The 26,870-nt window shown below is 36.6% G+C and overlaps 1 protein-coding gene across 4 annotated transcripts in view; it reads right to left on the reverse strand.

Moving 5' to 3' along the window:
- Positions 1-26,870, reverse strand: part of DACH2 (dachshund family transcription factor 2) — a 238,708-nt gene that overhangs the window by 54,211 nt on the left and 157,627 nt on the right. For all 4 annotated transcript variants that reach the window (XM_031554655.1, XM_031554654.1, XM_031554653.1 and 1 more), the window contains exons 5-6: positions 10,512-10,667; positions 8,379-8,551 (exon numbers count right to left, since the gene is read on the reverse strand). In XM_031554655.1, the coding sequence (XP_031410515.1) occupies positions 8,379-8,551; positions 10,512-10,667 (329 nt within the window). The remainder of the gene's footprint in view (positions 1-8,378; positions 8,552-10,511; positions 10,668-26,870) is intronic.

Below are 26,870 nucleotides of genomic sequence, written 5' to 3' on the forward strand. Positions count from 1 at the left end.
CCTCAAAAAGTTCTGAATGGAGACAAGCTGTGGATGCCCATTCCTGGAGGTCTTCAAGGCCAGGTTGGAAGGGGCTTTGGGCATCCCAGTCTAGTGGATGGCAACCCTGCCCATGACACAGGGGCTGGAAGAAGGTAAGCTTTAAGGTCCCTTCCAACCCAAGACATTCAGTGAATCCGTGCAATCCTGAGCTTATAAATACTTACGTATTTTACATTTACATAAATAACAGCCTTGAGTAAATAACTGGTTACAGCTAACAGGCTACAACTCTGACTGTAATTCTATTTGCCTGGATTTCAGCTTTAACAATCCTCTTTGGCATTACTTTCTTTTTATGACCAAGAGTACTCAATTTATAACTAAGATATAATTTTGAAATGATTAATCTTACAGAAGAGTGCAGAGTTTAAGTAAATTTTCTTGTCTACTGCAACTATGAAAATGAATAGCCAAGGAGAAGACAAGCCAACTGTTCAGCAAAAAAAAACAAACCCAAACCACCTACGAACAAATTAACGACAAATTAACACAGTTATCACACAAACAGCATATAAGTCACCTTTAATGAAAGTTATTTGAGTAATTCAAAAGCTGATGATTTAGGAAAGCAAAGCATTCTAGCCTCTTCTGATAAATGTACATTCCATTGTCTCTTACTATATAATAATAATTTCTGCTTGAAGTAATTTGCCTTCAAACTTGGGGTCTTATTTAGAAATGTTCAGGCAGAAATAAACGTGTCAAATAATAATGTCATTCTTAATCACACAGTGAATCACTTTCTAAGAGAGTAAGTTGATTATGCCATCTAATATCTATCTGGTTACAAAAATTTACATGTACTGGGAAGATGCACTTTCCCCTACATATAACAAAGGAGCTGAAATTTTCTCTATATTTTATGTACTAGAAATGAGGATATAGTGTCATCATGTCCGATTCCCTATGGATTGAGAAACTGTCTATTTCTAAATGTTTGTGTGGAAATACAATGCTGAATTTCTCCTACTACAATGAATAACACTATGATCAGATATATTCTTTTTTCCTCCAAGTAAACACATCCATTTTTCAGTCCTGTAATCAGTATGCATCTATTTAGCTACTTAACAGCAATGTGCTCTGGTTCATTAGGTAGCTACTGTTGTGTCTCAGCCTAGTTAAAATTTCACAGCAAGTTAATCTATTTTATTACAAATGAGAACACAAGTGATAATGTCCTCACCATTTTCCAAACACAGGGTTAACAGTATTTGTAACAAATCAATGAAGGCATTTAAATAGGAAAATTGCAAATCTAAAACTTTAACATTTTTTACAGATTGATGACTTCATTTTATTCGTCATTTATGTATTTTACAACCTTGTTACTTTCCATAGATTCTACTTTTTTTCTTCTTGAAATAGCTCAGTTCCCACTGGCACACTGCAGTGCAGCCTAGTTCTGCAGTTGGCATGCATGAAACTGAGAGAGAAATATTTCTGAATAGCCAAATTTTCTCCACTGAATTTCTTCATATTTTATAAATCTTCAGGATTCATACTCCATGTTATAATGTAATGAATTATATATGTATAATCTACAGATTGTGAGAATTTTATGAAAAATGAAAACATTTCTCAAGATCTCACCTATTTATCTAACTGCAGTACCCACTTTATCTTTTCTCTTTCCTTTACAGAGCTGTATCATAAATTCTCAAAAAAGACTTTTTCAGTATTTAATCCTTTTGAAGGGTAATATATTTCCGTCTTACTAAAAAATTGTGTCTTGCTTTGGCTTAGAAACTGTAGCTACAAAGCCTGACATTGTCAATTTTAGTTGTGATTTAGGTTAACAGCACTGAAATCATCAACTCTTGCAATTTCCAGATACATCCCTGATTTCACCTCAGTACTCTTTTTCTAACCCCTGCAAGATGGTATTCCACACAAATAATGTGAAACACCACATAGAAGTTTTATCCTTACTAGTTTTATTAGAAATATATATGAACAGCTTACCTATTTTTAACATAATCATCTTGACCTTAATTCCATACCTCTGATTTTTTTTATAGTATTTATCTTCGTTTTGTGTCAAGAGTTTAGAGAAATGATGCTGGATTTTCTTTTATTTTTCTTTATTCTTAGTGTTAATGTAGCTGTAATTACTCTTCCAAATGTTAATCTATTAATGAGTTCCTAGAGGATTTAATGGCATTTCACTGCTGACAAGCAGGATTTGGAAGTTTGTCTGAGATGTAGACATTTTATTCAGACATTTATCTTGATATTTCATATTTAATTGAGATGCTTTTTCTGTTCAGGGCTCTGCAGTAGCAGGAGAACTGTAATTCAGACCTCAATGATGAAACTGAGAGGAAGGCAATATGGGGATTCTATTGAATTTAGGTTTAGATTTGAGTTTTCAACTATTGCAAGAAAAATTCAGAGTTGATCATCAGGTTCATAGGCTCTGGCATAATAAATTTTCCAACATTAATTTGCTCCCTAGATCCCCACTGGAATGTGCAGTGTCACACCTCAATCTTACAGAGCTTGTCAAATCATCATTCAGATTACCAAAATGGACCACAAGCTGGCTATACCTTACTTAAATAAAAAAAAAAAAAATCAAGAATCAGAGAGGCTCATTTCTCATTTACTATCCTTAATTAATGCACTGTTATAAAAAACAATACACGCTTAGCAGTTAGGCTTTTTAAAGAAAAGGTATAATCTTGACACAGTAAGCAAGAACTATATTAAATCTGAGATGATGCTGGACAGATTAAATGTGGTAGACCACAAAAAAGATGTTGGTAGAGCTACCATTTTTGGGCAAGAGAACAGTGGTCAGGTTTATATTTTGAGCTATCTTAGGTTCAGAATGGGCATATGTAAACAGTAAGGACAACTTGTTGGTCTTCCGAGCTAGTTATATCATCTCACACTGCTGTAAGAACTGGAGATGAACAAAGGAAACAGCTGGTCTAAAAACTAAGATAAGATATGTATGTCTGAAAGCCAGCTGGATCCTATTCATCTTTTGCACTGTATTGGAAAATCGTTCATTTAAAATATATACTTTGCCATTTGAAATGCATTATTTTTTTCCCACTGTGTATATATAGTTGCTTCAGTCATAGTCAACTGGCATTTGTTTTCACACCAAATTTAAGAAATAATAAAAACTCTTCTGTTTACTGATTTTTAATACCAGATGTTCACTTGCTAATTCCATTACCTTGTAACTACTTCCTATAATTCATTAATTGCCAGCTGCTCAGCCAAACAGAGAACCACAGCTAATCAGATGGTATTGGTAAACAGCCAAGTAAGAGCTTCCTTCTTCAACATTTCTTAAATTAGCAATCACTGGGAAAGCTATGGCAATCTTCACTGGTGTATTAAGATTTTACCTTTACATTTTACTTTGAATCTGAAAGTACAATATTGACTAAAATTGGACATACTCCTGTTGTGGAAACTTCCTACTTCAATCCCTCCTATGAACTGTTTCATCCGGTGCTGCTACTGAATGAAAGAAAGGCACTCTGGAGACTAATGATGGTAATGCTGTATCTCATCTATGTTATAGCTATATTAGTTATTAACTACAAATGCAAATGCTTAGGCCAATACTAAAAAGAACTGAGCCAGAACTAAAAGCTAGTATGTGCTTGGCATGACAATATTCCTTTGCTGGCTTTGCAAAAAAGAGATGTACTTGATTCTTACATTTTCCCCCCCTTGCCAGTTTAAAAATAGTGTTCACTGCTTATTCTTTAAACTGGCAACTAGCTGTCTTTGTGTTAACAAGCAAGGCATTCTTGGCATCACAGGGATAGAGACATGCCTCCCTTCATAGAAGGAAAGAGGTAAAGGCTGTTTGACGTAATTTGTAGGAACCCAAGCATCTCCCAGCATAATAGCTTCTCTGTCAGTGAATAAAAAGATACAATCCTGCAAACTTACTTCTTTTCTACATATACAGTTATAAAAATTAGTCTTACAGGAAGTAAGCAAACCACCCTGTCTCACACATCACTCCCCTAATGTATTCTAGAAACCATTTCAGCAATAAACTGCCAACAATGAACACTTGATATGAAATGGGACAGAGTAAATCTAATACAGAAAAGTACCATAAATTTTACAAAAGTTTTGGTTTATAAACCTTGTAATGTTCTACAAACAATTCAGAATGAATTGAATGCAGAGATATGAAATTAACAATGTTATAAATTCTGTAACTGGAAATGTTTTTACACTGAAAAGAATTGTTTCCGAGTACTCTGAGATGGCCACATTTTTCTGGCTGTCAGGTAAATATTATGAATGCGAGTTGTACGGCACATAGAAAATAGCACCTCTCAGCAATAATTACACAACCCATCTGTATTGTCTTTAGGGAATTTAAAATGATGTCATATACATCCTTTACAAATGCTTTAAGCATCCCAGAAAATCAGAAGAAGAGAACACAAAGCAATTTTTGAATGTGTTTTTCTACAGCATGTAGAGATCACATGTTAAAATAATGCTTTGTTCTGCTTATCGGTAGACCAAAAAAATCCAGATGTAAATTGTGTAATGAAATGCAAAATATTGCATTCACCAAAAATGTCCATTTTAACATTTTTTCCTTGGGTTCTCCAAATGCATTCAACAGACGTGCCACTTACTCCTAACTGGGACCTGCCTAATGGCAAAGAAAATAAGAGAAACGCAGCAATTCAGCAAGCATAAGGGAAAGAAGACAAAAGAAAAATGAACAGCAGGAAACTAATTTGCAGAAATACTCCTACTTGGGAGAAGCACGTCTTTTAGGTAGAGCCTGCAGGAAGTGAGAGAGAAGGACAAGATAGAGAAGGATGAGTGAGGCAAGAGCAAGAGGAACAAATAAAACACAAAAGATGTGGGGCAAAAGGAAAAAGCAGAGTAAAAGGGTAAAAGAGTTTCTTGAATCTCCTCTGTGATAAAATTTTGCCTCATTATTCCAATCTCAGTCATATTCTGTTACCTAACAAATAAGGGAAAAGCTTAAGGCCCCTAATTTGAATTCTGTTCCCACAACTTGAAGCCCACCCTGAACACAAGCTGTCCTACTGTTTTATTTCAGAGGATACTGTGGGAAATGGTCTTAGAGTGAACATATAAAAACCCACACAAACACAGCTCCAGAAATTTGACTCTTGCTAGCCCTCTTGTACTTTCCCAATTCCAAGAAAATGAAAGAGTTTTGCATTTGCTTTTTTCCAGACTGCATTCATATCTTCAGGCATACTTCTGGAAGTGAGGATCACGCCAGCAGGTCTCCAGAAAGAGGATACCTCATTGGATATGATCCATGCCAGGTCCTTGTTTTCCTACCAGCACATGTATGTCATCCCAGCTCTGCTGCATGCAACTAGCTACCTCCTAATTGCTTACCCACAGAAAGAGCTCATTGGGATCCCCATCACAGCCCACCCAGGAACCGCTCCAGAGATTTAGATTTGACCCTTGCCAACCTTCATTACAAGTTCACAACACCATCTGATACCACTCTGAGAATGAAATTTGTATTTCTCCTTTTCTGGAGTATGCCTCAAATCCCACACAAGCAAGAACAGGCCAGCATGTCTCCAAGAAGTGACTTATTATTTCAGGACAAGCCAAACCCATCCTACATTTTCATTTCAGTCCACTGAGGACTAACAGGCTCTTTTCCAGGATTTCTTTCCCCTTGCCAGTCTGCTGTCAATCATTCTTTTAGACACCTCAAATCTACCTGAGTCTGGGGATTCCATTTAGCTCTTGATGAATGCAAGTCTATCTAGCATCTCCTCTTCCAAACCCCAACTTTCTGTTTGACATTATCAAAGTTTTTATGTTTCTTGGTTAAATAAACTCCCTCTGACGTAAAAAAGTATAAATAAAGAGAATAGGCTTGATGACACTACCATAACACTCATGCCTTGACGACATTCTCAGCCTGAGGTCTCATTCCACCATGGGCAGACAGTTGTGTGACCTTATTACGAGGTTCCAAAGTGATGCCAATAAATGGAAGGTCTACTCTCATTGTTGTAACAGCTCTATGTATTTGCTATCCATGTATGTGCTGTCAGTCTCAATTCCTTTGGACCCATTTTAAATGCTGTTAAGACATAGGTCTGTCTTCAGATTTTTATTCAATTTGTGTTCTCAGAATAAACTGTGACATTTCCTTTAATATAAACTCTATGCTGTGAATGCATATTAATAGTCATATTCATTTATTGTATAATTGAGTTTATATAATTTAAATACAATACAGATACTACATTCATTATAGGTCTACTGTAAATTCTTCAAATTATGTAGTTATAGCTCTCTGAAGTTGAGCTATTTTATAAACTTCAGTGAAAATTTCTCTATTTTGTATAAAGGGCTAATCCAAACTTCACTTCTGAGGATGTAAAAATACAGTCATTGAGTAGATTCCTCTTAGGTGGAGGAGAAACATTATAGGATGACAGTAAACTACCACATTTATTCTTTACTTTTTTTTTTTCAGCCTACTCCATGAATCAAGCTTCTTTCTGCTAAGTTCCAGCTCAGACTGGTCCTTAACACCAGGCTGGCTGGCAAAGCATTTTATGGCTAGTGCAGAAACTCTTGGATTGCAGAGTTCATCCATCTCAAGAACAGCTCTAGAGAAAATGATCAAACAGGAGCGAAGACACAAGAGGAAGAAGAAAGAGGGTGGTAAAGTCATTGCGGCTGTCTTTTTTTTTCCTCCCTTCATACTACATCCTCATTCATGCAGATTCTTCAGAACTACTTCAGCCAAGTTTCAAATGGAGCAAGCACTTTCAGATGAGCAGTAAATCTCTGAAAGCCTGGATTTATAAGAGGATACCGTCAGAACCATACTTACAGCACTGCTAGCGGGTGCTGCCATAATCACATCAGATCACATTATAGATGGCTAAGAAGGTTTTGTGAGCCTGACCGTTGTGCCTGCCTAATTTACAGCATTCCTGTCAGGAGGAAATCAAGTTTCATAGTTATGACATTTCTTTCTGGAGCACTAAATGTTAACTTTGCTGATCACGCATATTTTGGTAGAACAGCTTATTTCTAAATGGCAAACGTGATATAAAAAGCATAATGACTTCATTCAAAACTTTTATAGAGAGAGCAGCTGATTCTCACACCTATAGAAAACAGACTAAGTGGCATTTTAGTCATCAGAGGGTAGAAATAGATACACACTCAATATATTCATTTTTCCCATTTTAGGTAATGTCATGGTGCCATAATTGCAGTCTATCTAAAACTAGTTATTTTTTGTACTTCTAATATGAACTTAAATAATGCTGTCATATAATAAAAGTATTATTATTGATAGATAACAACAGAAGCAACTGTTTTACAAATTTCATTTCATATAAGGACTTCATCTTAACTGATAGTCATTTAGAGCTAGATGACTGTACGTAGTGGAAAGAAAGGACAAAGGCAGCCTCACACTGTCTGTAATAAAATTCACATACAATCCCAGCACTTGGAACAAATGAGAGAAAGGTGCAGCATCACTTGACAGGTGAGAGTTACACCACAATGAATGCACGCACTACCTCTATCACACTGGCTACTGGTGTATTTTCCTCTACATCGTGTAGAAGAAATAATTCCCACTAGAGTGCTGGTGAGACCTGCTGTTGCTGTGGACATATTGCATATCCCCTGGTGCAGATGTTGGGGAAAAATTGCTGTAAATGAGTAACTAGCATCAGCTAGGGCCTGCTAAAGAGTCCCCCTAAAATCTAACCATTTGCAGAACCTGTAGTGTATGTTATGAAGTACCAGCATGCATTGCTTACAAACAAAATTCTAATCTTCATTTTGACATACTTTTAAACTGACATACATTTAAATCACAGACAAAGCTTATGCAGTCTACTTGCTGCTACCAATATTTTACAGTTGTAGTTAAGTTACAGTTACTTCAAGAGGTCTCCTGAACAGTTAAGGGTTACTAACTGAAACAAACAGAATCTCAATTAACTTCCAACAATTTCTAACAATTTAATGACTCGCATTAACTAAAACGTAGTTGAACATCAGAGATGTTTCCCATCTAGTCAACAACTGTGGAGATACCCTGATAAGGAGAAGTTTTTATAGTTCTAATGCAGATTAGCTCTATTCTAACAATTGTATTAGGATCTGTAATTACATTACATATTTGTAGATAAAGCAGCACATCCTATTTAACTTCTTGCTTGTACTTTCCTCAAACAGAAGCACAACCAGGTGTACTGTATGTAATATAAGCTCACTGCCTTTAGATTTTCTTAAAAGGTTACTGTAAACGTTTTTGTTAGCCACAAAAATCTAGTTTCATAGATGACTCTTACCTTTATAACAGAGGCTCCTGCCCTGGAAAGAGGACTGTGCATTTGGGCTGCTGCAGCCATGTTAGCTATTGTATTGAGGTGGTTCATCTGATTCATTGCCATTGCAACCGAAGCGGGAGGTAGGCTGACAGGTAGCAGAGGGTGGGGCATCATCATAAATGGCAGGTCTATCCCTAAAAGAGAGCATGTGCAAGTTATGTGTATCAATCCCCCATTTTATATCCCTTAATTTTTTAAGTCTATATTTTACTGGAATATTGGCTAGCTGGACTCAATTCTACTGTGTGTTAATAAGTTTTGAGGTTATGCAGGGAATAATTCTGTATTCTAGAAAAGACTGTACAGTTTGTACTGGGCCAAGAAGCGCACAGATGTAAAAGCAATGCAATATTTGCAAAATTAATATACACTAGCACACAAGTTAGAGATATTTTTTTATTGACATCTACAAAGGGAAAAAACATAAATGTGCACATATCTGCATGTTTTCCCAATGCAAGTGGGAAATCATTAATCATTAACGATTCTAAGAAGTCTTCTAACTTAATTTACCTATGCAGCAATCTGAGACTACACTTCTGTATTAGGACTACTCCCTGACTAAAGAAAGCTGTAGAATGGACTACAGGACCACTGTACTACCATATAGGACTGTGAATACGACTATGGGATGAGAGCAAATCATGACCAACTACAGAGTCTTAAAATTCATTATATTTTATTTATAAGATGATCCATGCCAATACTAATGATGACACGTAATAAGCCATGCGCACATACATCTTCCTTCACTTTAACCATACTGACAATCCCTTTCACTGCTTACATTCATAAGCCTTGGTTCCCTTGCATATCTCTTTTAACAGCCCAATAATCTCTCCTCATACTCCATAGAGCTCCAAAACTCCCAGACACCATCTGGTCACATTGAGTTGTATGTCTACTTAAAGTCCAATTGACATGCAAACTAAATGCAAACTACAAACAGAATTTAACAGCATATCACCAGTTTTAAGACACAATCCGTCAAACATTTCGGAGGACTAGGAAGAAAATATAGCTTGCAAATCATTGGACATAATGTCTGACATTCAATAAACTCTTTAACAACCTACAGACACTTCCCTACTACAATATCTATTGGAAAATAACCTGAAAGTTTTCTTAACATTAAAGAACATTGTCCCTCGTGCAAACATGTATGGATACTCAATCATGCAAGAATATAAACGAAAGCAAAAACCACAGTGTATGTTAGTCCCATAACTTGGTGATTCTTAACTACTGACACTTAACCAAATACCTGAAATGCTCAGGCTCTGACCTTACCATGAACAAAGCAACATTTATTTTAGGAGCCATTTAGATTTAGTCTTGATTTCTTCAAGTTTGTGGTGCTACTTGGGTAGCAAGAAAGTATCTGCTCCAAAAATTTCCTAAAGAGTCAGAAATGTCACTCATCCATTAAAACAAACAACAAAAGTCAACTTTCAAAACTGAGGATGAAGAAATGAAACAGATAATAAGGGTTCACAGATAGTGAAATTTTAATTCTTCATCCATAGTCATTTTTTACAATTGATTTTACTCTGCACTGTCTTTTTAAATATTATATTCTGTTGTTTTCTGAACTGCTTTCTTGGAATAATTTCACAGTCCCTCCCCTTTGGGTCTAACAGAAGAGGTGATCTTTGGCTTCTCTCCTTCCCCCTTCCTAAAGGAAGGGAAGGAGAGAGGATTAAAGTGAATTGTAAATTCCAAAACCAAACCTCAACTGTGTCATTCTATTCCAGTTCCTTTGAATAGCCAGATTTAAGTGATGACTTCGCATAAACCTGGTAGTTACAAGGAAAGACAAAGAAGAAGAATTTGCTTCTACACGCTTTTCACTAGTCTTTGCTCTCATATATTTACTTGGTGGCCAACATTTTCAGTTGGAAGAGAACTCACTAACATTTTAAGCAACTATACTTGTTTTTAGGCCACGGCAATGTTGACTGGAACTAACAGCCCCTACCCAACAACAGGTGGCCATTTAAAGATAGCAGCTGTATCTCAGTTGGATAAAGACTGCCTCCAAGCAGTGACTCCATATAACTTATTCTTTTCTCCCCACGAGGGTCCAGTACATACTGTTGGTAAGCAGGTGGTTCTGCTGAAGAGGACTGAGTGGGTGTGCACTTCCAAGGCTCGACTGTCCTGACAGGGTGGGATGACCAATGCTGTGCTGTGATCCTGTTGTAATGGGAGACTGAAGCTTGTCTTTATCCCAAGAAGATTCACTCCCACCTGCAAAACAGGGTATAAAGGGACCACAAATGGAATATACTCTCTTAAAAAAAGCAGTCTGCTTTGTTAGTGACAAACTAATACTCTTTACCACGCCTATGTGCTTAGCACAAACACAGCACTTGAAAAAAAAACTAAAGATTGAGAAATATGCATTAGGCAAAAAATATGATCAAGAAACTTCAGCATCTTCTACTTTCACACCAGCAGCGTCTGAAAGAGAAAAAGCTAAATGTTTAAGGAAAAATTATCAAAGTAAGCATCAGACCCTGGATCACAATCTCCTGTCAGAGAGAATCAGGCCCACTAGGGACTAATAGGTGTCTGTCAGTGTTAATACTAACAGAGAGCAGCTCCACTATTCACTCCTTCAGTGGTTACAGCCCTCCCAACTTTTAGCTCAATGACCTGAACAGGTTACAGCAATTTATCCCCCTACCATGTTATCTGTGAGCTTTAGTAGCTTTTCCTCCTCCGCTGGGCTCGATCCTGGTGATGTTCAAAGTGAAGCTCTTGACTTTGCTAGGTTAGCCAAGTCAGACATTAGGTAGGGCTTGGAAACTCAGTATTCAAGATATCGAGTTCAGATACTTATAACACACAGCAATTATGATCAGAACAACAACAACAAAAATATAGCAAACTGAGCACTCATCTATTTGGCCAGGAATATCTGTTTGGTCTTCTGAAGATGCTGTGTTTTGCAGCAATTTTACAGACGGTGGTTTTCTTTAGTATTACATTTATACACGTGAATAACAACAAGCTCCTTTTAAAGAGCAGTTAAGTAGACCATGAGAGTGAATTCTGAAACACACACCTGGTCCACAAGGCAAACCACCTTAAAAGTCAGGCTGAACAGTTTTAGAGTAAAAAGCTATTCCAGATACACTCCTTTTTTAGATATATCCCATGTTTTCAATTAGATTGATTGTTATGAAAATATATAATTACAGTATTGATTTTATTTTGATTTTATGAACAAGAATTTCGATTAGAATAAGCAACAGATTACTGTGATTAAAGGAAACTGTGGTAGAAAGCAAAAGGCACTTAAATTGAAAATGAAAGTAACAGAAAATTTCTATATTTTTATGACAACACTCAGATAATAAACATGATTAATACTGCTAAATGCAAAAGTTTAAAAGATCAATGATTGAGAAAAAAGGTAATCACTCTATCATTTTAGCACTATGTCCATGTATGAATTACCCTCCTATAAAAAGATTTGTAATTTGCAAAATGATGAGTCATAACTGACAAAGAAAGATACTGTGAATAATGGCACGTGATATAATATAACATGGCACAGTGTGGTAATTAGAAGAACCACTGCAGTTAAGGCTCTTTCAGCATTCTCATTATTTAATATCGAGTACAGATGCACTTTTAAATAACATTTAACTAATATTTAGTGTAGAAGTTGTTCACTACAACCATGGTCAAACAGAGGTACTACTTAGTGAAGTATTTATCAACTCAAACCTGTAATTTGAAAAAGGTTGTCGTTTTTTGTGTGTGTGTGTTTGATTTTAGGAAATAAATTTTATTTTTCTCTATATGCTTTCTCAGAATTAAATACACTTCTTTCTCAAAAAGAAACAAACAAACAAAACCAAAAACCACCAGAAACAACAGACATGAAAAGTTCCATGGCATGAATCTTCTGCTTATAAACTGATCCTGTAAATGTAACTTCCCATATCAAAGCAATGGCCATGAGAACTGCATATAAGACAGTTTACCAGAGACTTTTGAATGAAGAGTCAAGATTGTACTCTTCACCTAAAAGCTTCCAATCACAATGTTTTCTTCCAATACTTCCAATCACAAGCATAGATGCTCTACATTCTTGGCTCATTTATTTACTCATTCCTGGGAACAACGAAGTCCCGTGCATCTACCCACACTTCCGTGGACCTGACACTGCAGTGCCAGAGCCCGACTGGATTTCTGGGTTAAGCTGAATGTACTGTAGGAAAGAACAATTATTCCTATACGGGGAAAAGTGACTTGCTTAAGGAAGTACAGGAAATCTGCCAGGAAACAGAAGACCAAATTTAAGTTCTGTCATACAGTCCAAATCATCATATCGTATCTCCTTACAAATGTGGACAACAATGTCATGTTTTTTTTCCTGGAAACTCCACTTTTAAGCCTGCTCTTGTATTCAGTGCCAGCACCAGAAGAATAAATTGCAGTAGACTTATATCTACAGATCATTCCTGTGTTCTTATGTTCTCCATCACTCTTCCTTATAGAAAGAAAGAACAGTATTGCTGAGAGTATGATATATAATAAAAGTGTAATATAATAATCTTAAGTGTATCCTATAGTCTTCCATACACCACATAGGTAACTGCTTCATCTCTTAATTTGCCTTGCATATACTATGCAGTAGCAAATCCCTTAAACTGAAAGAAGTATAATTACTTCTTAAACACTGGCACATTTTATAAGGGCAGTAAGATTAATTATCTCCAACTTACAAGTGGGAAAGCTGAGCTTTCCCAGTTCTGTGGAGCAGCTTCTTCCAGGTTCCTGGTAGACAAACGGTGAAACTGAAAAAGAAGTCAGGTCTCATGGGTCCTACTCTTGCTCCCTTCACTTTCAACTCATTCTACCTACAGTGACTTTGCAAAGCTAAAGATAACAGCTTCAAAAGAAAACTTGCAACCTTCCCTGCAGTACCTACTCCCATATAGTAAGAAAAAATTACATAGAAATTAATTGGAATAGGAAAAGTATATGAAGAAGAAAGCAAACATACAACACAACTACGAAAAACAGAAACTGAAAGCAGCAATTTCATTTATTTTACATCTTGTGTATAAGGGGAAAAAGATTCTATTTATTTTAAATGAGAAAAGTTACTAATATTTTTAAATTTCTAATTTAATATTCTGATTTGTGTCATAAGAGCATTAACAGAGCCCTCAGAAGTCTGCTCATTTGTCAAAATGCCAATACATCATTTCTACACTTTACAAAAAGCTTTATGTTTAACACTATTACCCACTACCCATATGACCTTCTCTCCAACAGATAAAACTAAAGGACAAAAAGGTAATTTTTCCTTATCTTGTTTGCATTCTAGTCGATCTTGTCCCAGAGAAGATTGTATTCAGCATTAAAAAAGGGCAAGAGAGACAAGAACCTCCATCTTCCAGGGCTCCTGACACTTATCAGAAGCAAGCACAGAGCCTGCAGTTTCTTTAAACACAGACACACCAAACTGTAAAGGAGGCAAAGGTCCAGCCATCCCAAAACATTATAGAATGCACTGACTTGCAAGCAGAAGAAGCTAAAGAAGATCTCATCTGCTTCAACCAACCCAGTTCAGGTCATGCAGAAAATCTGGTGCACAGTTCTTATTATGCTTTTCAGATGTACAGATAAATGCACAATAAGGAAGGTGAAAAAAGGTCTAGTAGTCTGCACTGCACACAGTCATCTACACAGTCATTTACAAAGAAATGTAGTGCACGTTTTGGAGGACACAGATAATGACAGAAACTACATGAATTTGGTTAAGAGAAGGAGTTACTAATTGAAGTCTTCACTAGTCTTAAATAAACTCTCTCAAATAACTTATCAGTGCATGAATTACAATTATGTTCAACAAAGCAAACGCAAAACTAATGCAACAAATCCCAGTCCATTCACTCAAAAATTACAACATGGTATGAGGCAAGCATTCCCTTAACACCATTTTAAAGCCCAGTGGACAAATTCTGAACATCTCTGCTCCTGAATCCCTATGAACATGGAATTCAGATGAGTTTATTTACATGGGGATTCAAATCACAAGTAACACAAATACAGGAAACCAGCCCAAGCCATACATACATATTTGTACTGCTGGTCTTGTACTCGCAGATCTACCATGCAGTTATGGTTATGTGCAATCACATACAGGTTTGTGAACAAAGAGCCTCTGTTCCAGTTTCATTTTGTTTAGCTGAAAGAAACGCAGGTGATAAGCTCAGCTTGGTTTCCTGAAAATGCTGCTTCCTGCCCGTCTTTGACTTCAGCAGTTCTATAATGTAACTATTCAAGCTTCGTGTTTTCTAGCAACCCACCTCTCTACTTCAGAATAAAAAACACTTCTTTTTTTGGTGAAGATCTATTTGGGAAGATTAAATTAGCGTCTTAGTTTTAGGTACTGAAAGATCTCCAGAAAGCAATCGAAGTTCAACTTGGTGACAGTTTCCTTTCATTTGGTTTCAAATTCATTTTATCAGCCTTAAAACTGCACGTTCTACCTAAATGAAATCCACTGTCAGAGGTACCTCTGAATTGAACAATCACACTTCAATCTATGTCTGTCATTTTATTTTTTGTTGTGATATATTTCTGAAAAATTGAACCCAAATTGTTAAAAACAATATCGTTTTCACTGTCCAATTCTATTCTAAATCTATTTTTAAGCACATTTTTCATGCTACTGGGCATAGTAAGCATAAGATCAGCCATGAAGAGCAAATATTCAGAGAATTGTTATTTCAGCACTGATAGTATCAAAGTATTTAACACCAATGGTATTATAAATGTCCAGCATTCATACGTCCTCTGAATTCTTCTGGCTTATCTAGAGACCCAATACCCTTAAGCCATTGTGGGCCTGTTTGCCAGTATTTGTACCTCCAGTGTTTTCAGCTGTCCCACACAATTTGACTTTACCCACACTCTAATCTTGCCTTGATACAGGAAAGACACTCATTACAAAGAACATTCTCCACTGAAAGTGCTTCAGTCTGCAACTTTTTGTCAACTTTTTCCATGTTATGAGCATTTGAGTGTCTAAGAGGAAGATTACGTATCAGACTAGTTTTTCAACTCTGTACGATAGAATGACAGCTCTCTAAGGCAACAAGAGCTTCAGTGTCTGTAACAGTATATAATAATCTCCATGATGGAAAGTACAGCTGATAGTTCCCTTAGTTTCAACACAGACATACAGTTATTATTTGCCAACAGGAGAAGACCAGATGCCAGTATGAGAAGTGTCATTTTTAGAATCTATCCAGCTACGAATCCAGTTTCCCAACAGTAAGAAATTTATGGTATCAAAATAGAATGTATTCCTTGCCTGAAAATAACCTTTTGCATAAACATGACCAAAACTAGAAATCCACATGTCAGTTGTTGGCTACATTCACTGACCAATAAATGATTTGGTACTATGAATCAAGAGATGTTCCATAGAGCTTCATCTATCTAAAATGTCTGCCAATTTGACTTATTAAATAGAAGGAAACTCAGGCTTCACCTCTTGCAGATTTTATATATGTATATTTTTATGTATATATTAAATATACATTTTTATATCTATTTTAAGCACTAAGACACACATTGGCCTGATAAAATTAATTTGAACCAGAAGTAGACTGAAATTTTACCTTTTTGGAGGAATAAGAACTTTCAGAATTCAGATCATTGAACACAGAGTGAGGATAGGAAGGGTCCATCTACATTATATTCCTGGTACTGTCATTTTACCATCAGGAAAATATAATACTGTTTTGGATGCAGGTTATGACTCATTTAGCCCTACAGTCTGTCCCTCACAGTGGCAACAGATGATATGTCTCATGAAGACTAAATAAGACTGGCCACGACCTAAGACCCCTTACCCACAAATAAATTTTCTCATTTTCAAATGGGAATGAGATTTATTTGTTTAGATCAAGATCAAATGTTGGCTAAACCAGCTCCTAAACGCATTCCATCCATCTGAAAATCTGAAAGATCTGCAGTGCATTTTAAGCCTAACTATACTGATTTGTCTCGCTGTGTGTACTGGCTGTATCAGCTTCTGGATTGTGCCCGAGGAGAAAGCCACAAAAGTGTGTAGGGTAAGATATTAAAACTCAAGAAATCCAGTGATGGTTTTACTGGGCTACTTCCAAAAAGTTATCAAGTGGTTCAGCAGATGTAATTGCTGCTTAGCCCTGCCAAAGCTTTGAAATGTGCCCATTAATTCAGCAATTCCCAATCTGTCCATCAGTCAGTCATACTTAAAAAATATGTCTGTCACAACATAGGTGAAGTAATGTGTTGATAATTATACAATAAGAAGTCATATGAAATTTGAATATAGCTTCTGAACTTTTTGAATCGTCTAAATGACATCAAAATCTAAGTTTATTTCAAAGCAAACAGGATAGTAAAGATAACTTAAAATGTCAGAATACTTAATCGCAATTGATCTAAAAAGAATAATCCAGTTAACCCCAGAAAGATGCTTTCTCAGAAGATAAATGCAGGGGTATATTTATTTATTGCTGATGGCTACTAACATTAGTCAGTGAGTGTAAAGGAACTACTCACAAGGAACTTTTTTCAATAAAAGTCTTTTTTTTGTATAGAATAGCTAGCAATCAGTCTTTTCCTCAAAGAACAAATACTAAAAACTGGAAACAGTGGTGCAAAACAAATAAAGAGATGAAGAAAAATGAAAATCCTATATGATGTAATGGAGTACATTGATATAAACAGAAGAACAAGGCTCAAGCTGGCAGCAACTTCATTTAAATATGAAATATTAAATACATCTCAATGGGTCTGCTGATTCAAGTTATACCACCAAAGTACCCCCATCAAAGTAAGATTCGAAAGCTGAAGGATCATAGAAGGCTGGATACAAACCACCACAATCAATTCCAGAAGCAATTCTCCAAGTTAGCTACCTGTATCATTCGCTTCAGTTCTTTTCTTGATTTGGTCATGCATAAATCTAAATCAAAACAATTAACTTCTTGCCCATGAAGGGATGTGAAAAAAAATCCAATAATTAATAAATTATGTCTCTGTTTCTTTGTTGCCTGATATTTAATTGCATGATAATACAATGCAGGGAAAACAACCAACAAAGGAAACAAACAGAGCAAATAGTAAGCTTGTGATCTTTACAGCAGTAGTTAGGCACTTATGGTTTCCTAAACGGAAATTACTCATGGTATTTCAGAAGGGAGGAACAATATAAATAAAGGAATAACAGCCACCAGGATGACTTCATATGAACACGGTAAAAGCTGTAGCCCATTTCATCCTACTATTTGTCTCTAGCAAGGGCCAAGAGCAATACTTACTGAACAAAAAAACAAAATATTTTCAACAACTTGTGGATTATGAACTTAGATTTCTCTTCCATTCGATTAAACTGTTGTCCATTTTCCACATCAACAATATCCTGCAGCAGCAAGGAGTTCTACCACTTGACCAGACATGCTATGGAAACCCACCTCATGCTACTGGTGTGAGGGAAGAACCTCACAGCTGCTGCCTTCCTCTGATGTCTTCTAGTTCTTTTAGTGTAAGAAATAACAAATATTTCAGCTTCTCCGATGCACTGTACTGTACTGTTCTTGGAATTAGAGAACTTAAAGTTAAAATCTAAACTTTTTGGAACTGAATCAATGTCAAAAGCATATGCAGGCTCTTCCCTAAGATGTATTAAGTGACATCTATTCTGTCACTCAAGGACTTTTAGCATGAGCATCACAAGCTTGAGCTGGTGGTCAGATAATATACATTCATATTTTTTTTTTTATTGCGAAGTTGGGTAAGGGAGACCCCTGACAGTTTACTGAAAATACTTTTTCCAAAAGAAGGCTGCATGCATCATTATTTCAACAGAAATGATGGCAGCAAACTCAAGAGAGGACAAGCTTTTACTATGATATATCCCGAATGTATCTTGAAATGTAACAGGATTAAGGTTCATTATTGCACAGCTGATCCTTGCACATTTTGAATGATAACTGCTTATGTTTTCAGTGGTACGGCCTCATATATATTTCCAAAGAAAGATTACAATAGTGTATTAGGACACACTCACTCTTCTGGTTTAGAAGTCCAAAAAAAAAAAAAAAAAAAAAAAGACTACTGCTCCTTACTGAAGGACCAAAGTCAGTCTTCAGAAACACATTCATTTCACATAGATAGAAATAAGGTCAAAATTTGATCTGTCATGTTATTATTACTGTTGATGATGCATAAGCCAGAAATAAAACAGCTTAACTTTTAGATCTTGAACGGAGTTTGTAAGGCCAGCTGCCAAAATGAATAAAACATCCAGTTGTTGTAAATCAACAACTGCAGCCAGCAAGCAAGGAACTAGGACCCATATTCCAGATGACAACTGCTGACACCTTCAGTCTCACAAACTACACATTTGGGTGGCTTTATTTTTTGATTACTTAATATTTTCCCATATTTGACTTACTGAAATAACCACTGAGTTAAATGCAGTGTGTATCTGTAACGTGACTGTAAGCACCCAGTGAGTTTGGTTTGATTTCAAGTGGCTTTGAGAATGCCTTGACCTCCACAGCAGACAGGCAGCACTACAGCACAAAATTAAATCAACTGAAGTTTCAACGATTTATGAACAGCTCAAGTTGCAGATCGAAATGTTCTGTGTTAATTTTTAGTGACAAAAATGAACTATGTATTTATAGTCTTTTCAAGAATTCCTAACACTAGAGGAACTCCGTGTAACATAAAGTATGGCTTGAAAAAATTAAATGCAGCCTGTGGCACTTCATATTTTGACATTTGGACAATCTTCCTAACCCCTGCCAACTCAAAGCAACTTGACAGAACTCACTGACATTGGATATTTTACTAGAGAATGAGAGGCAGCAAAATGCATGCCCAGCATCATGAAGCCAAATGACTACAGAAGCTTTCCAATGCCGTAAGTCTGTTTTCACAAAGAATTGGGAAGTGCTGACACATGCTTTTGCATGGCCTCAACAGTTGCATCAATATGGGGAATACTGGAAAGGTATACACTAATGCTGATGATGCATGATTTCCTTACTATCTGGCATTTGATTCCTTGCAGAAACTAATTACAGACTTCCAAAAAATTCAGAGTGCTGCCAAAACTTGGAGAGCCTGTGAGTAAACCTAATTCACATGAAAGGTCAGTAGTGAAATCTATGGTGTTTCATTTAATTAACAACAAGCAAAAAAACCCTTAAACTTCATTACTTCATTAAAAGCCAACTTTCTTTAAAACTCACTTTCATTTTTGCTCATATTAATAACCGAATATATACCTTTCACATCACATGGATATCTTCCATGTTTAGTCAGTGTTTGATTTCCAGAATGTATTTCTCCCTCATCAAGCCTAGCCATCAGGTGCTCTCAGCCAATCTCTAGTGCAGTACTCCTCAAAGAGAGGTGACAGCTTTGCATTGGTTTCTCTAAGGAGCAGGATCAAAGCCCTAGAACTGACCAACAGTGCCAAATAAATTGTTCAAGAAAAAGCATCCTAAATTCATTACTGAATAAGAGATAGTCTAGGCCTTCAAATGGGTATTTATCTAAGGTACAAAGCTACTAACAATCATCAGAGCAAACGTTATTCAAATGTTGATATTAATTCTAGATAAAAGGAAAATATTTCTCAAGAAGAAACAGTGAGAGGTTTTAGCAACAATATGTAATAACAGAATGCCAAGCTGAACTTAAATAAGCTCGAGGTTTTGGACAAGATTCATTTCTGCTTATGATAGAAGTATGCACCACCTTGATTATCGTTTAAAAAAATATTGACAGCTTGCCTTCTCATACCAATGCCTAGTAACAAATTCCAAATGTTTTGTCACATTTCTTGTGAGCAATGCCATCTGCCAGAGGTGGCATTTCATGGCTGTTTACCCTGACTCCCTCCAAGAATTCATCTGCCACTATCTAATGCTGCCTGAATAAAGGGGATTAAGACTCTGATGCAACAGAGACTATTGATAATTTGGTATAATTGGGAAGAAATGAAGATAAATGAGGTTGAGGATGGAGAGGCAATTAGTTGAGCTGCCTGTACAGCTGTGTTCTCGGCCTAGCTCCCCTGGCCTTTTCTTTGGTGAGGTATGTGCAAATTAAACATAATGACAAATACACTCTTCCCGGAGGTCCTTAGTTTGGGAAGCTTGAAGATATGATTTTCAGTTCTGAGATTCCAGGCAGCTTTCAGTTAAGAAGTCATACTCACTGTCGAGATTTTTAAAGAAGGCAGTTTCTAACAGCACACCTCCAGCATAGCTCCTGCTTCAAAGCGCTGCTCTTCGTCTGGGAGCAGCACAGTGTGACAGCAACATCCACCAAGAGGGTGAATGCTTCTGACTTCAGTGTCACAGCGAGCTGTGATCACTACAGCTTGAAACATCTTTGAGTCTGAAATTTGGCATCTTGTTTGGTACGTACACTCTATCCATTTAATTGGTCAAACAATATCTCCAGAGCACGATTCCCCTGAAATTTGGATTGCTTAGAGCCCAGCTCCAAATTCCTCTAGTGAAAATTTGACAACACACAGATTACAGATAATCAGAAAGTGATAGATTTTTAGCCATTAATTCAATACGAAAATAAATAAATAAATAAATCCAGGTATGAGCCTTACTTCCACACTATATTATTCAGGTAAGACCGAGAAATCAAGCCCAGGTACATTGAAAAGTGTGAACATGGCCAAATTACCAACCTCCAATTCAGAAGGCACAAATCTGGGTAGTCTAGTTTCTGCAGTTAGCAGTTCTTTCAAATATACTGATATCCATTCACATATAGCCTCCTAAAACTATGCACTTTTTATAGTTAAACATAAGCAAACAGAGTTTAATATAAACAAACAAGAATTGTCACAAAAGAATCTAACATAATTCTTCACAAAAACCAAACAAAATCATGTAAGGTTGCAAGATCTTTTTTAGAAAGAAAACCAATATTTACAGAAGCAGTTCTGGCTTTCTGACATGTTTTCCCAACTACAAACCACAAATGAATTTTCTGCTTTCATACATGGGTGCTTCTAACTGAACGAGATCTTAGATGAAAGACTCTTCACATAATTTTCACTTTTTCCTACATCCATGTAGCTTCAACTCTTAAAAAAAAATAGATTCTAGAGAGAGTTGAAAACTGGCCTTCACACAAAGGCACAGCCGAGATCCTACGCACTGAAGAAACTTCACTGAATTTTGGAAGAAAAATGTGAAATATTTTAAAAGTACAAAAATTTAATTGATTTATTTTGAAACAGGAATTTTATTTTGAATAGCACATTTGTACTGTACAGTTCTTTGGCATATTCTCAAAGCTGAAAGCAGTTGAATTCATCCCTTATAAAACTCACAGAATTTTTGCAAAGTACAATGTCTCCTCTGAGACATTTTCTGCACCTGCAAAACCTTTCTCTGTCTCAGCACTGAACTCCTTCCTACTACCTAAAGGTTGATCAAAATTCCAGTTTATCCTTATCTAAAGTACTTTTTCATTTTGGATTAGGTTTCTACAAAAGACTAAAAATAGCTTACTTCTTATGAGGCAAACATGTCAGCAGAAAAGAAGAACATAAGTATTTTTTAATTAAGTTAAATCTACATTTAGTCTTACAGAAGCTGAAAATTTGGCTGAGGTAACTGTTTCTTTTTATAACCAAAGTTTTTAAACATATACTGCAGATTAGCGATTCTTTTTATTTCTCTTCAATATTCCAATTCCATAATTACACTTTTAGTCCTCTAGTGAAACCGTCCTCTCATTAACATTGCAAATGATCAAAATTATTTGCTGCTCATCTTCTGGCCTGACACTTAATCAAAGTATTCTAAGTTACTCTTTAATCTTGCGACTGACCGTGTGCAGTGCACACGTGATGTCAGTAACACTGAGCACAGCCTTGGCTTTCCACTGGCAGCAAATGCCCATGTCCTGGGCAGAGGGATGGCAGCAGTTCTGCTGCCTTCTCCCACCTGCAGCACAGCTGTGCACACTTACCGACACTGTTGGCAGCCTCCATCTCCTGGGATCACACAGGGTTGAGTGCTCTCAAACAAAGCAGAAATATGTGTCTCTGTGGGTGCTCCTGACGTGTGTCAGCACTGCTGCAGTCAGTAATGCCCTATCCAACGCTTTATTTTGCACTTGAGACAATTGATAAAAGACTTGCCTGATTTCTTTGCATCCCGGTGTGACCCTCATCCTTCACCCACAGCAATGGCAGATTTACCATCCACAGGAGGGAAAAGACCAGGGAGAATTTCAGGAAGGGCAGATACTACAACACAGCGGGGAAACAAATCTGGAAAGCGATACACTTAAGTATAAGCAAAGAGAGAACAAGCATCAAAACTCTCCTGACTTCAGTGGGTTATGGGACACCGAGAGCACGGCAATTTCAGTAACGCTACCAGCACTTTCAAGGAAGCAGTTTCTGAGGAAGCTAGGAAACAAAGGAAAGGCAGGGGGTAAAACAGAAATAAACAGATAAAAAGATGCCATGAATAGGACAAACTGCTGAAAAGGAAATAATCTATTTTCTGTATTCATCATACTGTTTTCCCACTTCAGTGTTAAAACACTCATGTAAGTCTTCCCTCATCAGAAATGGGTGCTAATTCTCTTTAAATCAAAATCCTGTCCCAAAGTCATGACATGTGAAAGGCACATTGCTACTGCAAGAAATTTACTGAAGCCCTTTCTGAGAAATTACTTGGTGGTTTTATCGAATGCCTTCGCTGTTTTTTGGATGCCTGTTGTTATAGCTGTATTATGAGGCTAACCACAAATTCTGCTCCACACTTCTCAGTTTTAAACCTCAGACACATCCAATTTACATATTAAAAACAAAGGAAAAAACTCAGCTCTTTGGACTGCTAAAGCTGTTTATTTATTTGTATCCTACTTTTAAGTGATCACCAATTTTTCCATTTCACACTGCAGCAGTATTATATAACATTTCTAAAGTTAAAACAACAGCATTATGATAAAGATAGCTGTGATTTCTCAAAAGTAAAACTGTAAGGCCATCCTCTTTATCTAGTCCGTGTTCCCACCACATACCCTTGTATGCTGCTACCAACACACTTAACGTATCAGATTTAGTCACTGAATTCAGAACACACTCAACTGCAAACTTACCAAGGAGAGGAAATATTTGCATATGCAAAAATAATATAGTGACTGCCAGTAGCCCTTAAAAAATCATTAATCTTGATGCCCAGAAGTTCCTTTTTTGCTGATTCAAACCAAGGGAAACGATTTTCTTGAAAAGCAAAGGAATTGACTTCAATGAACATTCCAGGACAAATGTGCAAAAAGTGGATTAGGGAAGAATGCAATTTCAAATGGAATGTTCAACTGGTAATTATTTAAGTAATGCCAATAGTATTTAAAACAGTTTTATATCAACCGCACCATTAAGACAGAGGGGAAATAAATGCCTGAAATCTACACTCAAAATAGATAAACAAACAGCAAGGAAAAAAAAAAAAAAGGTTTAACAAATGATGATAAAAAGGAATGAGCTTACGGAAAATAAATGGCACTTGTAGATGATTAAATTTTGAAGGTGAGATATTGTATAACTGCATCAGCCATTTATTTCAGTGCCACAACTGCACATTATTATTTTTTTTTTAATCCAAACTGAAGATTCAGTACTATCCGATGACTGAGATTTTCCATTTATGTAGTAGAGGGGCAGGGTTTAGGCTATAATTATTCAAGGCAGTTTCAAAGAATGAAGAGTTGTTACTGAGTTGGACAGAAAACGAGTACCAGACACTAGCAATAGAACAGTGTATATTTTTCTGCTACAGTCAGAATCCTAGAGTTTAAATTCAGTGAGGCTCCTAAATACCTGATGCCTACACATTTCTTTCAAATGTCCTTCTGCGTAGTTAATATTTTTCTATTAAAGTTCAATCTCTAACACAGAAATGTTATTTAACACACAGCATCTATCCAAATATATTTGGTATTTATAAAAACGAAATAAAATCTTAGTCATGCTAGCTATTCCAGGATTTTCTAAAGGATTTTTCTCCTTGAATCCAGAATTTTACAAATACATGGAATAAACTCAGATTTAACTTCCAAAAAATACATTGTCAAATTTATTAATTAAAATAAAAAAATTGCAGCAAATGAGGAGGAATATTTCTCAAGGATAAAATGCAAAAATCCCCCATTTTCATCAAATAGATCAGAAAACAGAGTCCATAGGAACAGTCTATCCTGCAGACATGTCTTCCAAATACCTTTCAAATTTCCATCTGAAATACGAGAAAATAAATCCCAGTATAATTCATTTTATCTGCCTTACAGGGATGGGGTAAAATGCTGGCAGTCACCCACTACATTGGTAACTGAATATACAACTCACATACAGATATGCTGGAAGTTTCACAACTCTCAAAGAATACCTTGCTTCCATCCTTACAGTAGTCCAAGCATCTCCTTAAAAAGAAGGAATCTCGTCTAATTTTTATATTGTAAAGATGCAGAACAGACACAACAAAACAAGTCCTTCAGTTTTCAAGGTTTTAAATATCAATGCATGCTTGATCTTAAAGGCAAGCTGAACATTTATGTCTTGTCTTGGTGATGAAGTTCATGAATATATAATGAGAGCAGAACAACTCTGCCACTGATTAAATGTCAAAAAAGGTTTTATTGTCAAATATACGGTAAATACAGAAGATATACAACAAAGACTATTAATTGTAGATAGCTCTGTACAGTTAAAAAAATGCATAAGCTAAATAGGAAATGTTGATTTTCAGTATCAACTATCCATATTAATTTACCTGCAGAAAGCACCTTCAGTTGACCGTTACAGGTCATATACACCTATAAAATAGCCAAGTTCTGCTGGATGAAATGCTACACTTTTAACAACAGATGTTAGCATGGTAGAGTCCATACCATAAACATGCACAGCATTACTCATCTGTCTATCCAACATCTTCATTAAAATTTATGTAAACTTTTGTGCACACTTCGAAGAGATGAATGCACAGTAACAGCCATCCTCACAAACTCAGAGCATGATCTGACTGCCTACACTGATTTTCCAGACAAAAATAAAACAAAATCTGGAGGTTATCGCAGACAACAGGTGAGCATAGGTCAGCAGTAACTGGCTTCTGGGAAACATAAGGAAAGTAATGTCTTCTTCACACACATATACAAGCTGGCTATATATATAACTGGGAGAAATTCTCTGGCCTTACACAGTTCTCCTGCTGCCCTGAGCCCTGGCAGGCCCTGACCAAAGCTCTGCATCAGCTCTGGGATCTCACAGGATGTGAATCACCTGGAGAGAGGCCAAGGGACCATGTCAGAACTGACCAAGGAGCTATAAAATCATCAGGATGGGGCACATTCAAAAGAGCAGGTTTTTGTAATGTCAGGAGGGGATGACAGCAGAATCACTAATAGTCTTTAACAGACAGAAGGCACGTGCAGTTATAAATAAGGGAATAAACTGTTCTGAGTAACTGCCAGTGCACAGAACAAGACTGCAACAAGGAAGACACAGTATTTGGAAAAATGGACGTGGCAGGCAAGCCTCAACTTAAGCTGGACAGCCACCTGTCAGACATGATGCTGAAAGAGCTCCTGCTCCATTAGGAACGTGGATAAGGAGCAAGCCTCGATCTCCTATGGCACTGAAAGCTGTGCCCTGCAGCACAGAGATGAGCTCAGGGGCAGTGTCACACCACAATGGCCCATCCTGAACTCACCAGCCAGGGCTGAACCAGATCTGCATGCTGCTGTCATACAGCACACAGAGTGCCCACCTACAATAGAGAACCAAGCCTACATGTTTTCTTCCTCAGCTGTGAGAGCAGCTTAGGTAAAACCCCAGCTATTCCAACCTAAAATCATTAGGTGCGTGCTTACTGCTCTTCTGAAGATGAAACATGCCTGGAAAACCAAACACACTAGCCATCCAAAAACATATACCAGTTACTGACCAGATAACATAATACTGGTTATGTTTCCAAGATAATAAACATTTTAACACAGCATCTGTAACACGTAGTAAAAATCCACAGCATTTTTCTTTAAAAAAATCATGGATTAATTAATTATTTCAAGTGCATGATGCCAAGCAATTTTTTTTTCCATGACTAAATGGACCATGGCTTAGTATTTTTTAGTGATTTAATTTAAATTACACTCTCATGAAATTAAGAATTTGAGACAAAGTGAGGAAATTAAACATTTCCAACACACTCTGGTGATAAAAGTACATCTACCCTTGGCTAGTGACCACACTGCTGATCTGCCATAATTGTAAGTGGAAAAATGTGATAAATTGCTGTTGCCTATATACAATTAGTGGATAGTATGGGTACCTTAGGTTTTGGGGTTTTTTTTGCTTTGGTTTTT

Source organism: Meleagris gallopavo, chromosome 9 (assembly GCF_000146605.3).
Source record: "Meleagris gallopavo isolate NT-WF06-2002-E0010 breed Aviagen turkey brand Nicholas breeding stock chromosome 9, Turkey_5.1, whole genome shotgun sequence".
Classification (NCBI taxonomy): domain Eukaryota; kingdom Metazoa; phylum Chordata; class Aves; order Galliformes; family Phasianidae; genus Meleagris; species Meleagris gallopavo.